Genomic DNA, 14,815 nt, shown 5'->3' with positions numbered 1-14,815 from the left:
CCCTGAAAGCAAACCCCCCCCCCAGCCCCTCCAACCCCGCAACCCCCAAATCAGAGCTCCCCGGTCCTGAGACCCCCAAACCACAGCCCCCCCCCCCCCCGACCAGACCCTGTAGCAGAGCCCCTTCCAGCCCTGAGACCCCCAATGTCAGAGCTCCAAAGCTCAGGACTCCCCCAAACCAGACCCCCCCCCCCCAATCCCAAACTCAGAGCACCCCAAGGCTGGAGCTGCCCCAGACTCACTTTGGGCCAGACTGCCCCCTAAGTGGAGCCCCCCCAAAACCTGGAAACCCCAACCCAGGGCATCTCAAACCCAGAGCCCCCCCACCGGGAGCCCCCTCCCCAAACCTAGACCTTCCCAGGCATCCTCAGTCCCATCCTGACCACCCAGCAACTCCCCACTGCCAAACAGTGGTGCCCAAATTGCTGCCCCTTCCAAAAGCCAGAGCCCCCACATCCCAGACCCCCCTAAAAGCGAGGCCCAGAAGTGCCAGGACCCCCCCAAACCCCAATCCCACCTCTTCCCAAACCCAATCCCCATTCCGCACCCTTTGCAAGCCCCAGTTTGCCGGCTGGGTGCAAGGGGAGCCCCCGGCTCTGCAGCACCCAGCAGACCCCACCCGGAGCAGCCCTCCGACCGGGGCTCGGCGCCGGCTCATCAAGCCCCTAACAGAGCATTTCATCAGCATAAATGAATACATTAATCACCACATTAACGGAACACCCCGGGGCAGCACAAAGGGCTCCGTTTGTTCCCCTTCACCCCCCTACCCCCCCAGTATCCACTTTCCTCCAGGGACACGCTTGGGATAGAGCCCTGGTGCTGACCCCGCCGCCTGCCAGGGCTCGGGACCACCCCAAAGCCCTTCCCGAGGCTTTCGGTGGGAGCTGGAGCTGGAGCAGCGCCTGCTTCCCCCGGGAAGCCGCAGGAATAATTCACGAGGCTCCATCTTCCCGGCATAGCATTAACTCCAGCGCCAGCCTCCCACTGTAATATGCAGGAGGCTGAGCCCTGCGCGCCGGCCGGCCGGAATCCCGCTCCCCCGCGGGGCTGCACATCCAGGGATGAGCAGATCCATGAGCTCCTGCCCTCGGCTCCCACACCTGGAGCTGCTCCGAAAAGGAGGATTCTTGATCTCCGTGGGATGACCGGCACATACAGAATGGGGAGTCCCAAAGTGAGGATGCACGGAGCCACCCGCACCTCCTGGTGCACAGCAGCACCTTCCTGCCTGGGAAAGGGGAAATATCCCCCCCCAAGATGGGTTCAAACTGAAGCAGGGGAAGTTCACGTTGGAGATAAGGGAATTCTTCCCTGTGAGGGTGCTGGGACACTGGGATGGGCTGAATGGAGAAGGTTTGGATACCCATCCTGGCAGTGTTCAAGGCCAGGTTGGACACAGGGGCTTGGAGCACCCTGCTCCAGTAGAAGGGATCCTGCCCATGGCAGGGGCTGGAGCTGGAGGAGCTTTAAGCTCCCTTCAACCCAAACTGTTCTATGATTCCATGATCCTAAGATCATGGGGCAGATCCTCCTGGAAAACACGCTAAGGCACATGGGCGACGGGGGGGGGGGACTGGTGACAGCCAACACGGCATCTCTAAGGACAAGTCATGCCCTTAGAGATGGAGCCACAGCGTTGGTGGATAAGGATGGAATCTATTTGGATTTGTGCAGGGCATTTGACACTGTCCTGCACGACATCCTTGTGTCTAAACTGGAGAGACATGGATTTGATGGATGGAGCACCCGGTGGATATGGAATGGCCTGGGTGGCCCATGCAAAGAGTGGTGATCAACGGCTCGATGGCCAAGCGGAGACGGAGCGGCAGGGGGTGGAACTGGATGCGCTTTAACCCAAACCATTCCGGGATTCCTGCAGGGCCAACGGGATACATCACAGCCCGGTGACGGGATTCACCCTGCCCACATGTGGCTGCCAAGCATGAGGGTGATGCTGGGGGCTGCAGCAGGAGTTTGCAGGACAAGGACGTGATCTGCTCTGGGTGTCTCCAGGAGGGAATGTGCTAGCGGAGGCTCAGGTGAGTTTGCAGCCTGTGTGAGGTCTGTGAATTAACCCGGGTCCAGGGACTCTGCCAACCTGTGCGCTGGAGGAAGGAGCAAAGAAACAAGCAGCATGAAAGGAACTCAGGTGCAACTTTCACCTTGTCACTGCCTAATTAAAAGGAAGATGAAGCTATTCCTGTAATTGCAAAGCTCATTAGAAGCACAGGTGCAGTCTGCAGCTTTTGAAGCCAACTTACAGCCCAATTAGAGCATCATGGAATCATTAAAGAGAAAGGAAGCAGAGAAGATGCTCATCTTCATTCCGTATCTGGTTTAGAATTGGAACTTCCTTCTTCGCTGCCGGCAGGAAAAAAGAAAGGAAGAAAAAGGGAGAAAACTCCAATGGAAGAGCTCGGCACCTCTCGAAAACAAGCAGGGCTTGTGAGAGCCAATCAGTTTTTACTCCTTTCCCATCCCTGTGAGCTGGATGAATCACACCATCCCTGCAGAAAGAGCTGAGGGACTCAGTCCCTTTCTCACCACACACCGAGAATAATAGAATGGGTTGGGTTGGGAGGGACCTTGAAGCTCCTCCAGCTCCAGCCCCTGCCACGGGCAGGGACCCCTTCCACTGGAGCAGGGTGCTCCGAGCCCCTGTGTCCAACCTGGCCTTGAACACTGCCAGGGATGGGGCAGCCACAGCTTCTCTGGGCACCCTGTGCCAGCGCCTCAGCACCCTCACAGGGAAGAGCTTCTGCCTAAGAGCTCATCTCAGTCTCCCTCAGGCAGGTTCAAGCCATTCCCCTTGGCCTGTCCCTACACTCCTTGTCCCAAGCCCCTCTCCAGCTTTCCTGCAGCCCCTTCAGGCACTGGAGCTGCTCTCAGGTCCCCCTTCAGGAGCCTTCTCCTCTCCAGGCTGCCCCAGCCCAGCTCTCTCAGCCTGGCTCCAGAGCAGAGCTGCTCCAGCCCTCACAGCATCCCCATGGCCTCCTCTGGACTCATTCCAACAGGTCCAGTCCTTCTGCTCTTCCCTCAGAGCTGGATGAGGACTGCAGGTGGGATCTAATGATAATAAATCATAACAAGAGATCATAAAAAGTTTTAAGTGCTCTTCTAGCTGGTTTTGGATAGGCCATAAAGCTTTCCATGGCAAGCAACAATACCTGCTGGGAACAGGTGAATAAACACCACCAGGCTATGGAAGGATGAGAAGGGAGATGGGATTCCACACAGCTAAGGAGCCTGAGACATCCAATGAGGCTTTCAATCCGAGATACTGACAACCACAGCGCTCTTCCTATCGCCCGCGAGGGAACGGCCACACTAGCACGGACCTAAAGGGGAAAGAAGAGCAAACCCAGCGTGTGGCTGCACCCACCCCACGTCCCTCCCCGCGTGCACAGGAGGGTCCCCTGGGCTAGCAGCCCTTGGGCTGACCCAGCCCCTCAGTCTTCACTTAATGCAATGCCTTTGGCACCCATGAGCTCCGGGCGCCGCAGCCCCGCTCCGCTCCAGCCCCAGCGCCGAGCACGTCATTACCAGCCTCATTAGCCACAGAAAGCAAATGAAAGCGGCTCAGCACAGCCCTGCCCAGAGCCTGCTTTGCATATGCTGTACTGGCATGATGAATATTTAAATGCTTCCGTCTCATTGGATCCAGGCTCATTTCCATACACTGCCATACAATGCACATCGGGTAAAGGGCTCTCGGTGCATTTCCTAATGCTTCTTGAAGGGGAATTGACTTTAGGAGGGCTGGAAAGCTTTTTCTTCCTGCAGGAAAAGAGCTTTTTTTGGAAGGGGTGGGGGGATTAATGCACTGGGTGACAGGAAGAGCTCCGAAACTGAAGTGCTGACTGCAAGAATGTGCCCTTTGTTCCGGAGCTCCTCTGCGATGACAACTCCTGACCAAGGGAATAGCGCAGCTTCCCTGGCCAGCCCCGGAAGCACCCGTGGCAATGGGGCAGAGGAGGCTCTGCACCTGCCCCTGCCCCTTCTGCCACGTCTCATTTGCTCCGGGAAGGCCTCCAGCCCCACACACACACCACAGAGATGCTTATTCCAGCTGTTCCAGGAACTGTCCCGGAACAAGCGAGCCAGAACTTTGCCTCCCCCATTGCAAAGTGACGCCAGCTGCACACAAACCTCCTGAGCCTGAGCTCAGGGGGGTTGATGCAGGTTTGTTGGTGCTGGGATAGATCCAGCCTCAGCCTCGCTTTTCCCCTTCGAGCTGGAAACAGGCCCCAGGTTTCCATGAGAGCTTCCAGGCCGTGTCATGGCACTGTGTAAAACCCCATCCTGGCAAAGGCAAGGCCAGAACCCCCTGGATTTCAGTGGTGGGGGAAGGAAGGAGAGCACTTCCCATGGTGAAGACATCAGTCAGGAATTAACAACTGCTTATTCATTACTCCTATGCAATTAATTATAGCCCTGCACCCAGAGGGTGCTCCCTGCCTCCAAGTACCTCTTCACCCTGATTACACACAGCAAAGTTTCACAGATCTGCTCATAAGGGCACTGCAATGAGCTCAATTTTGACTGCTGCTTGAGTTTTGCTGCTTCAAGTAGCAAACAACGGGGATTATCCCACACACTCTGCTTCAATAACCCTGGGCTGTGGAAATAAGGACTTTCAGCTCATCCCAAGGTGCAGACACAGCCATTTAGGCTTTAGAAGCATAGAATCAACCAGGGTGGAAAGCCCTTTAAGCTCATCCAGTCCAACCATTCCCAGCCCTGCCAAGGCCACCACTGCCCCATGGCACTGAGGCCTCATCTCCATGGGGTGTGAGCACTTGCAGGGATGGTGCCTGCAGCCCTGTCCTGGGCAGCCTGTTCCAATGCCTGAGCACCCTCTGGGGCAGGAATTGTTCCTCAGCTCCATCTAAACCTGCCCTGGTGCAGCTTGAGGCCGTTTCTCTTGTCCCATCCCTTGGTCCTTGGGAGCAGAGCCCAGCCCCTCCTGGCTCCATCCTCCTGTCAGGCACTTGGAGGCAGCGATCAGGTCCCCCCTGAGCCTTCTCCTCTCCACCTGAACCCCCCAGGTCCCTCAGTCCTTCCCCATCACACTTGGGCTCCAGGCCCTGCACCAGCTCCATTCCCTTCTCTGGCCCCACTCCAGCCCCTCAATGTCTCTCTTGCAGTGAGGGGCCCAGAGCTGAGCACAGGACTTGAGGTGCAGCCTCTCCAGTGCCCAGTGCAGGGGCACAATCCCTGCCCTGGCCCTGCTGCCGCACTGGTGCTGAGCCAGGCCAGGATGCTGGGGGCTTCCTGGCTGCCTGGACACAAGCTGCTCACGCAGCACAAGGACGATTCAGGACGAGTCAGAGCTTTTCATGTTAATTCAGTGGGGTTTTTGCCCCCCTCTTGGAGTCCCAGGAGGGCCCTTAAAGGAGGTGATCAGCAATGAAAATACAACTGAAAACAACCCCAAGGGACGTGAAGGCTGGGGCCTCCCAAAGAGCCCGGCTCCACTGAATGCGAACCAGGTCTCCTCGCCTTTCCCACCTCGCAGAGCCTTTCATGCTTCCTTTGCAAGGAAGTTTTCTGTGTAATGAGAAGGGGAGAGTGGAAAAAAGCCCATTTGTTGGAATAACTCAGGGTCTGAAGCCAGGAGCTGCTGAAGGGGCTTAATCCTGAGCAGTTCCTGCAAGCCCTGGGGCTGGGTTTGGGAACACACACGCTCTGCCCTTCACTTTACTTTGCTCACACTTTACACCCCCCCCATTCCAGGTTTCCAGGGCAGATTTCCAGCCACCTCCTCTCCTGCTTTCAGGGGTAATTTTCCAATTATTCGTATTATTTTTTACAGTTCCTGCACAGCTGCAAGGTGAAGGACGTCTCCAGGCATGAATTATTGATGGAGCCTCCCAGGCACACCAGGCAGCATGCATATTCATCAGGCAGGCGGTACATTATTCATGAGGAGGTCGCTTAAATAGGGAAGAGAACAATGATCTTCTTGATTGAGATGCCTGGAAACGAGCTTGGTAAAGAGCTATGCCCTTCAACTCTGCCCAAAATGCAGCCAGAAAGTTTATCACGGGGGATTTAACACTTCACTGTGCTCTTTTCATTGCTGTCGATCTACATCACCGTTTTGCACAAGGCTTCACACAGAACAAGGCTCCCCCTTACCTTCTGTGCACAGCTCCAGTCCTCCAAGTGCACCTTCTGCTGGCAGATCAGCAGCAGGCAGCACCTGCAAGAGTTTTGTGACATGTTTAAGCCCCATAACTCACCCCAGACTCACTAAAGGTTATCACCAGAAGCCCCCCTCCCCTCCTTTCACCCCATGGCGTCTTTAAGCCAAAGAGATGCCAGAGCTTTGTTGAACAGGACTGGACGATGACTGCAAGCTTCTGTAAATGCAGCCCTGAATACAAGGCAAAAGAGTGCTAGAATCAAAGAGGTGCTCCCTTTCTTTCCATAAACCCACTGAGGCCTCTCCTGTGCTGGTGCTGGATGAAGGGGAACAGGGGGGCAGAACAAGCCTGCGGAATGCACACACATGGTTCAGCTACCTGGCAGCATTCTGACTCCTCTTGGGGCAGGAAGGGGGGGCTGTGGTCACTTCAGTGGCTTTTGTGCCCCACATGTACTGGGGGAGACCGCACTGATGCCAACGGGTCCCATGGCAGGATGGCACCCGTAAAAGAAGGGTCCCTATGGACTCCTGGCTGCAGAGAGGGGGAACTGGGGAGGGCCGTGGGGCTTGTACCACCAACCCCAAGGGCATGGGTTAGGGGAACCAAGGTAACCCGTGCGGAGGAGCCGCTCTGCCCGCTGGGGCCTCTCCGGTCCTTGGGGCTTCGTTCAGCTCCCCAGTATCTGGAGGTTACCAACCCTTGCACTCATCTTTCATGCACGAGCTCCGAGGCAGCTGCTTCCACTGGGTGCTGAGGCAGGAGCAGGGGAGCGCGGGGGGGGGTGACCCCTCACTCACCACCAGGGCTGCCCTGGGCCCCCAGCAGGCTCCTGCCTGTCAGGGCCGTGGGGCAGGGTCCCCTTGGACCCTGGTTATGGTCCCCCCCAGCCCCAGGCCTCCCCACCCCACCTGGGACCCTCATTCCCTCACCCAGCTCCATTCAGAGCCCCCCAGGCTCCTCTCACCCCTTGGGCCTACCCGGGCCCCCCTTGGGCCTACCCGGAGCCTCCCCCCCCCAACCCCCGCTGCCCAACCCGGTGCTGCCCCTTCCACCCCCGTGCCCCATCTGCTCCCTGCCCGAGGACCCAGCTCGGGGACCCCCCCCCCAGCGCTGAGGGCACCCGGAGCCCCCCAACCCCTCCTCACGCCCCCGACCCCCGGGGCTTCTCCTCGAGGCCCCGCCCCTCCGCCCGTGGCCCCTTTAAGAGCGCTCGGCCTCGCCCCCGCGCGCGATGACGCCACGACGCACGCCTGCGCGCTGCGCACACTTCCTGCCCCACCCCGCCCCCCCACCGCCCCCCCCCTCCACATCCCCCCTTCCGCGGCCTTCCCCCTCCCGCAGCGCCGCGGTGACACCGAGCGGGACCCGCCGGAGCCGCCGCCGCCATGAACGGCAAAGGCAAGGGCAAGGGACGGGGGCGCGCCCCGTTCCACCGGGACACCTCCCCCTCCCCCCCATCCCCCCCCCAACCCCGCACCGGGCAGCGCCGCTCCGGGACGCGGCCCCTTTAAGGGCGTTGCCGCCGCAGCGCGTGACCGCGCGAGCCTGAGGGGCGGCCAATGGGGAGCGGGGCGGGGGGCGCGCGCGGGGGGCGCCATGGCAACGCGCGCCTCGGCCCGGGTTTAACCCTGTGGGCGCCGGAAGGGGGGGGGGACACGACACGACCCTCCCCTTGTGACGTAGCACGGGGCTGCGGCGCGTGACGTAAAGGATCCCCCCCTATGACGTACGAGCTGAGATGGGGGAAGCCCCCGCTGACGTAGCGGATGCTCCGAAGCGGGGGGGGCGTGACGCAGGGGGGAGAGAAGGGGACGCGCTGAGGTGCGGGAGAACCCCCCCCCCCCCCCCGCTGACGTAGGGAATCCCCTGGATGACGTCAGAATGGACCCCATCTTATGGCGGGTGCAGGAGCCCCTCTGGTGATGTAATGGGGGGGGCACAAGGGGGACCCCGAGTGACGGGGTCGGGGTTCGCAGTCGGGGAGATCCCTCAGGAGCAATGTGGATGGGGGGCAGTTCTCCCCACACAGAGCAGGGGGAGTGGGGCAGGGGCACCTGTGGGGGGGGGGCCATGGGGTAGTGGGGGGGACACCATCAGCCCCCCCCGGCCCAGAGGAAGGGGCTGAATTGGGGCTCTGAAGCAGAGGTGATGTGTGGTACCCCCCCCCCCCAAAACATGGGTCTGACCCCCCTGTTCCCCACAGGACAATATCCCACCCAGCCCTCCTACCCTGTGCAGGCTCCGGCCAGCGCCGCCGTGTACCCACAGAGCGTGCCCCTGCCACAGCCGCCGCCCTACACAGATGCACCTCCTGCTTATTCCGAGGTAGGTGGGATGCTGCTCTGGAGCCTTTATTTTATCATGGAATGGGTTGGGATGAAGGGGGAGTAAAGCTCACTCAGCTCCAGGGACCCCTTCCACTGGAGCAGGGTGCTCCGAGCCCCTGTGTCCAACCTGGCCTTGAGCACTGCCAGGGATGGGGCAGCCACAGCTTCTCTGGGCACCCTGTGCCAGCGCCTCAGCACCCTCACAGGGAAGAGCTTCTGCCCCAGAGCTCAGCTCAGTCTCCCCCCAGGCAGGTTCAAGCCATTCCCCTTGGCCTGTCCCTACATCCCTTGTCCCAAGCCCCTCTCCAGGTTTCCTGCAGCCCCTTCAGGCACTGGAGCTGCTCTCAGGTCTCCCCTTCAGGAGCCTTCTCTTGTCCAGGCTGCCCCAGCCCAGCTCTCTCAGCCTGGCTCCAGAGCAGAGCTGCTCCAGCCCTCACAGCATCCCCATGGCCTCCTCTGGCCTCACTCCAACAGCTCCACGTCCCTCTTGTGCTGCTGCCCCAGAGCTGGATCAGGACTGCAGGGGGGGTTTCCCCTTCATGCAGCAGAGGGGCAGGATCCCCCCCCGAGCTGCTGCTCACACTCTAGGAGTGTAGCCCAGCCCACGATGTAGTGGAAGGTGTCCCTGCCCATGGCAGGGGTTGGAGCTGGATGAGGTTTAAGGTCCCTTCCAAGTCACAGCATTCCATGATTCCATGACTTGCGTCTCTCAACTTCCTTGCGTGCCTTCTTTTCTCCCCAGCTTTACCGTCCCAGCTTTGTGCCGCTGGGGGCTGCCACCGTGCCCACCATGTCTGCAGCATACCCGGGGGTCTTCCTGCCCATGGCCCAGTCGGTGGCCGTGGGTCCGCTCAGCTCCTCGGTCCCCATGGCATACTATCCCGTGGGACCGGTTTATCCCCCGGGATCCACAGTCCTTGTTGAAGGTGGCTTTGATGCTGGAGCGAGGTTTGGAGCTGGTGGAACCGCCAGCATCCCTGTGAGTATAACTTTGTCTGCAGCATTGTATGCCCCATCCCGGGCAGTGCTCCAGGCCAGGTGGGACACAGGGGCTTGGAGCACCCTGCTCCAGTGGAAGGGCTTGGAGCTGGAGGAGCTTTAAGGTCCCTTCCATCCCAGCCTGTTCCACGATTCTATGATTGTAAAACCCTGTGTGCTTCAGCGCTGGATGTTTGCTTAGATGTGGGGGAGATGTCCTTTGTTTCCTGAGGAAAACATCTTAACCTGATCCATCATTTGGGCCAAGAGCAGGCTCCTCCTTGTGCCTGTTTAACCTGGGGGTTCCCCTCAGCTCCTGGGCTCTGTCTTTGCTTCTTTAGCAACAGGCACACGAACTGGGAGTGATGGCTTTGTCCCAGTGACCTCAGCTATGCCCTGCCTCTCCTTTCTCTGTCTTGCAGCCCCCCCCTCCTGGCTGTCCCCCCAACGCCGCCCAGCTGGCCGTAATGCAGGGAGCCAACGTCTTGGTGACACAACGGAAGGGCAACTTCTTCCTGGGAGGCTCAGACGGCGGCTACACTATCTGGTGAAGAAGGAAGGGGAAGGGGGGGAGAGGGGGGGCTACATTTGTGTAAGGAAAGACATCACATTCTGTCAGCACTTCTCACGATGTAACTGCTTTAGTCCATATTAACCTGAAGTTGCAGAGTAGACACGAAGCGGTGCGGTGTCTCCTGGTTCGGTGCCTGCAGGCACGTTGAGGTGAAGCACGAAGCCCTGGTGATGCTGGCGGTGCCTCTGTTGGAGCGGGAGGGGGGAATTAATCCATGGGATGAATGGGAGGGCAGCAGCCCTGCCTCTTCCTTTCACTCACCGCAGCGCTGAGCTCGTAGGAATCAGCTCCTTCCACACTGGCTTTGGGATGGGTGAGGGAGCGGATCCGCTTCCCCCTTCCCTTCCTGCTCCTCCGGGCCCGCTGCACCCAGAGCCACAAGCACCCGGGCTTCCCTTGCACCGAAGCAAAGGTGCTGGGGAGAGCAGCGATTCCCAGCAGCGAGCAGGGCACCCTGGCACCTCTCCCTTGCTGACCTCACTGAGGACGCATCCCTGGGAGCGCTCCCTGCTCGCCCATCGCTTCCCTGCAGGAAGGTTTGCAGCTGGCGGCTCATGGGATTGGTTTTAGACACTCCAAGTAATCTTGGATTTCTTTGCACACTAGATCTAATCAAAGCCATGCTTTGGTGCCAGAAACACAACGCAGCTCATGTTCCTTTCATTCAGCGCTAATGAGGCTTTTAGAGCGATGCTTAATAACCAACCTCCTTCTTCCTTGCTTTCAAACTCAACTGGTGTCTTGACACCCAAACTCCTTCCGGCTGTTGCTCAAACAGAGCGGGTGGTTACCATCTGCCCATCAACACCCGAGTGAGCCGGCTCAATGGCTTGGTTTCTGAATGCATACTTTAAAACAATGAAGTCTTATTAGGGGTAAGAAGAATATTTCAGGGATCCTCCGTGTTTTGGGTTTGGTTTTGAGGTGTTTTTCTTTTGTTGTTGTTGTTGTTGTTGTTTTATGAAGACAAATACCAGATTCAGATATATTTTATCTTGAGGTTTCAGTTGAATCTAAACCTGTCTTGTCCCTGTTGTGTTTAACCATCAACTGACTGTTAGGAAGCTCGGCATTACGTCTCTCTCTGTATACACTGTGGTGCACTTAACTTGTGGATTTTTTTATACTAAAAAGAAGTAGAATAAAGACTATTTTGAAAATTTGACTGGAGGAGCCACTTTGCATTAGCCCCAGATACCACCACAAGCTTCAGGGCTTCTGCACTGATTTCCTCTTCACTGGTGCTTTGTGAGCTTCCTCCTTTGAGGGGGTTTGGGGGCTTGGTTTAAAGGAGGAATTGCCTTGAGCAAGGAGCAGAGGAGGGATGGGAGGAGCTGCTCCTTGCCCCAGCTCTGTTCTGAACACAAGCAGAGGGAAACCATTGTCTCCACCTGCCTGAGCCCATGTGCAGGTGCTAAAGCTGCCTCTGGATGAAGCCATCCTGGAGCCCTCTGAGGTCAGGGATGAGCAGCCCCAGGGTTTATGGGCTGCAATGGGGCTTTCACTGCATGGTCCCTCAGCCTATTCTACCTGTAGGCTTCACCTTCGCCTCCATGTCCATCGCCCCATCCCATAGGAGGAGCTTAATGTGGGTTTTGGGCTAAGGGCAAAGAAAAGAACAGGGACTCCTCAGTTTGTCACTGGGTTGTATTCAAAGGCACCGCAGGGAGGGGCTGGGGGGGTGCTGCTCTCCTCCTGCCCTTGGTGTGCTCCAGGCAGGCAGTGATGGGCAAAGCTCTGACGCATCCCTGGAGGGGGGGGGGTGTGGGGTGTGTTTCCTTCCATGCTTGGCTTAATAAATTAAGGCAAAGAATTCAAAAGCAGCTTGGAAATCCCCAACTCCAGGAAGTTCGGCCCCGAGAGCACGAGAGGTGTGCGCTGGAGCCGTGCCTTAGATGAAATACTCTTCTTTCTCTTTGGCTGGAGCATCCTCCATCTGCACCGCCACGTCGGTCTCTGCTGCCGGCTGCTCGTAGGTGAGGTAGCTGCCTTTGTTTCTGTACAGGTAGATGATGATCACCACCAGGACCGTCAGCAGGGTGAGGAACACCAACGTGATGACAACTGCCAGCAGAAAGCAGAGGGAGGAGCAGGGGGGAGCCCTGGGGTGGTTGGTACCAAGCTGCTCCTCGGTAAATGGGGTGGATGTGGCAAGGAGAAGCCCTACCTGCGATGACCACGGTGTTGGCGTCCTCATGGAGAGGTGGAGAGTGAGCCTTCTTCAGGAAGGGGGTTGTCAGCTCTTCTTGGATCATAGAATCATGGAACGGTTTGGGTTAGAAAGCACCTTGAAGCTCATTCAGTTCCAAGCCCCTGCCTCCTCCCACTAGAGCAGGTTGCTCCAAGCCCCGTCCGCCCTGGCCTTGAGCACTGCTCTCCTGCTTCCTTCATCAAAGCAGGAGAGAAGGAGGGAGGGGAAGGTGAGCAAGGCAGGTCCTGAGCCGGCTCTGAGCCAGGCATAGCTGGACGGGGCAGGCAGTGGCCCTGGGCAAGGTCTCACCAGGGGTTCACCAAGGGCAGAGCTGTCCTGGGGCGCTCACCTGCGGTCAGAGGGGGCTGATCCCCTTCCATGGCATCGGCTCCTCGCAGGGGAAGGTCTGGGCTCCTTCAGAGCTGCCAAAACCCAGAACACAAGTGATGAATTCACAGAGCACCCGGCGCAGGGCACGGCCGGGCAGCGCCAGCCGGAGCCAAGGCCTCGGTGGGGAGGTGAGGAGCGGGCTGGGGAATGCTGGAAAACCCAGGCGCTGACTCTGCAATTCCAGCTCCCAGAGCTTCAAATCGCCCCGACCTCCTCCCGGATCCTCCCGTTGCCGTCCCGGGGTCGATGCTGCAGCCGGAACGTTCTTCCTGCAGTGAGGAAGCTGCTAAACCACGACCTTCATCCCGGTGGGGCCGAGCCCTCGGGATGCAGCGCGCGGGCTGGGGGATGCTAAACCCGCAGCTGCAGTGGGATTCACTCCCCGGCTCTGGCCCTGCCCGGTTGTGCCCTCGTGACGCGGGGGTTGCACAACATCCCCCCAGCAGCAGTTCTGCTTTCGAGGGCTGCCACAGGAAGTTGGGAAGAGCGTTTCCCCCTTCCCAGAGCGTGGGAGAGTTGTGGGCACCATCTCCCACAGGCAGGGACCAGCACCCAGCTCTCAGCCAGATCCCCAACAACTTCACCCCAAGCTCAAGCCCAGGCTGGCACAAGCCACCAGCTCAATAAACCCGGCTTCCCTTTAAACCTGGCTTTGCTTTAGATCCATCTTTGCTTTAAACCTGGCTTCCCTTTAAACCCGGCTTTGCTTTGTGCCGGGCTTCCCTTTAAACACAGCTTCCATTTAAACCCAGCTTCACTCTAAACCCAGCTTGCTTTGAACCGGGTTTCACTTTAAACCCGGCTTCGTTTTGAACCCAGCTTTGCTTTAAACCCGGCTTTGCTTTAAACCCGGCTTTGCTTTAGATCCATCTTTGCTTTAAACCCATCTTATTTTAAACACAGCTTTTCTTTAATCCCAGGTTTGCTTTAAACCCAGTTTGCTTTAAACCCAGCTTTGCTTTAGATTCAGCTTCACTTTAAACCCAGCTTTGCTTTAGATTTGGCTTCACTTTAAACCCAGCTTTGCTTTAGATCCAGCTTTGCTTTAAACCCGGCTTCACTTATAAACCCAGCTTCACTTTAAACCCAGTTTAATTTAAACCCAGCTTTGCTTTAAACCCAGCTCCACTTTAAAGCTCATTGGGCTCCTCTGGTGGCGATGTCTGGGCGCCAAGGAGCTTGAAGGCACTTCCCAAAGCCAACCACAAGCTTCCCCCCAAGCAGCTTCAGCGCAGGACATGGGTCACATTCCCCCAGCATGGAAGCTTGGGATGGAAGGGAGAAGAGGAAAAGGCGCTGCTGGATGGGCAGGAGCCGGTGCAAGATGGGGACAGGGCTTCTTGGGAAGCGTTTGGCATTGCCAATGGGAAACACAAACCAGTTCCATGCCCACACCACCTGGAAATGGAGAGCTGGGACCCAGCAGAGGTTTAAACCAGGTGGGAGGGAGCCCCATGCTCCACAGCACGGAAAACCATGGGATGTGTTGCTGTGCCAGGGTTACTTCGCTGGGCCGGGATCCAGCTGCTGCGGGTCAGAGGCTCCGGGGGCTGACAGGGAGCAGTGACTCACGTCCCAGCGCACCAGATCCCCATGGATCTCCATGTGTTTTCCAAGCCATGGAGGGGTTGTACAAGAACCACCCCATAATCTTCCTCATTGGCCTCTCAGGCCAAGTTGCCCAAGAGCCATTCCCACCGCAAAGCTGCAGCTCTGCTCCCTAAAAACTCCATGCGGGATGCTCTGCTCACAGCCCTCCCATTCCCGTTCCCGGTGAATGGAGGCCGGGATGCACAGAACATCCCTGCAGCTCACCCCCACCTCTCCCCCGCGCCCCGGGGGGGTATCCCGGGAGCAGCGCTCCCCTCTCCCCTGCACCCTCGCAGCTTTCCCACTGGATTCGCTGTTTCTGCCTCTGCCTGCAGCAAGCTCAACCCCTTCACCTCCGCATCCACCCGAAACCCACCTGGAAGCCCCCGTCCCACATCGACATCTCGGTGCCACCCGCACCCAGCCTGGGGCATCCCTCGTGGCCTCCCCGTGCAAACCACACCCCCCCAAGGGTCCACATCGGGGTCCCCCCCGCTCCTACCTGCGCCCGCCGAGCCGGGCCCGCGGCTGCCGGCACCATGCGCTGCCCGCGCCCAGGCGTTGCCCTTTTCCTGCCTCACCTTTCCAGTCCGGCGGCGGCAGCCGAGCC

At 58.5% G+C, this 14,815-nt stretch overlaps 2 protein-coding genes across 6 annotated transcripts; one reads left to right on the top strand and one right to left on the bottom strand.

Annotated features, from left to right (window-relative positions):
* Positions 1-7,515: 7,515 nt before the first annotated feature.
* On the top strand, positions 7,516-11,199 carry DAZAP2 (DAZ associated protein 2). 2 transcript variants are annotated; one of them, XM_061443993.1, is made up of 4 exons: positions 7,516-7,553; positions 8,359-8,480; positions 9,225-9,461; positions 9,883-11,199. In XM_061443993.1, the coding sequence occupies exons 1-4, from the start codon at positions 7,541-7,543 to the stop codon at positions 10,009-10,011; spliced, it is 501 nt and encodes a 166-aa protein (XP_061299977.1). In that variant the 5' UTR covers positions 7,516-7,540; the 3' UTR covers positions 10,012-11,199. The 2 variants fall into 2 exon arrangements, with proteins under 2 accessions (XP_061299977.1, XP_061299978.1); XM_061443994.1 differs by lacking the exon at positions 7,516-7,553 and adding an exon at positions 7,934-8,057.
* A 608-nt stretch (positions 11,200-11,807) lies between these two features.
* SMAGP (small cell adhesion glycoprotein) lies at positions 11,808-14,786 on the bottom strand. 4 transcript variants are annotated; one of them, XM_061443996.1, is made up of 4 exons: positions 14,708-14,786; positions 12,575-12,647; positions 12,202-12,279; positions 11,808-12,098 (listed from the first exon to the last, which is right to left on the bottom strand). In XM_061443996.1, exons 2-4 carry the CDS (start codon positions 12,603-12,605, stop codon positions 11,926-11,928), a joined length of 282 nt encoding a protein of 93 aa, XP_061299980.1. In that variant the 5' UTR covers positions 12,606-12,647; positions 14,708-14,786; the 3' UTR covers positions 11,808-11,925. The 4 variants fall into 4 exon arrangements, with proteins under 4 accessions (XP_061299980.1, XP_061299981.1, XP_061299979.1 ...); XM_061443997.1 differs by having other exon boundaries at positions 12,202-12,276; XM_061443995.1 differs by lacking the exon at positions 14,708-14,786 and having other exon boundaries at positions 12,575-12,770.
* Positions 14,787-14,815: the final 29 nt, after the last annotated feature.

Source organism: Pezoporus flaviventris, unplaced genomic scaffold (assembly GCF_033815535.1).
Source record: "Pezoporus flaviventris isolate CSIRO_AGI_PZ_B2104156 unplaced genomic scaffold, CSIRO_AGI_Pfla_v1 ptg000592l, whole genome shotgun sequence".
Taxonomy (NCBI): Eukaryota; Metazoa; Chordata; class Aves; order Psittaciformes; family Psittacidae; genus Pezoporus; species Pezoporus flaviventris.
The sequence above is the reverse complement of the archived record's forward strand: the minus strand, read 5'-3'. Positions and strand labels throughout refer to the sequence as shown.

Excerpts from the sequence above, each read along its gene's own strand:
- DAZAP2 (XM_061443993.1), top strand. Across the intron at positions 8,481-9,224 it reads CACCTCCTGCTTATTCCGAG|CTTTACCGTCCCAGCTTTGT; the intron begins GTAGGTGGGATG and ends TTTTCTCCCCAG. Across the intron at positions 9,462-9,882 it reads GTGGAACCGCCAGCATCCCT|CCCCCCCCTCCTGGCTGTCC; the intron begins GTGAGTATAACT and ends TCTGTCTTGCAG.
- SMAGP (XM_061443996.1), bottom strand. The coding sequence starts at position 12,605 with ATGGAAGGGGATCAGCCCCCTCTGACCGCAG. Across the intron at positions 12,280-12,574 it reads TCAGCCCCCTCTGACCGCAG|AAGAGCTGACAACCCCCTTC; the intron begins GTGAGCGCCCCA and ends CTATGATCCAAG. Across the intron at positions 12,099-12,201 it reads CAACACCGTGGTCATCGCAG|TTGTCATCACGTTGGTGTTC; the intron begins GTAGGGCTTCTC and ends TTCTGCTGGCAG.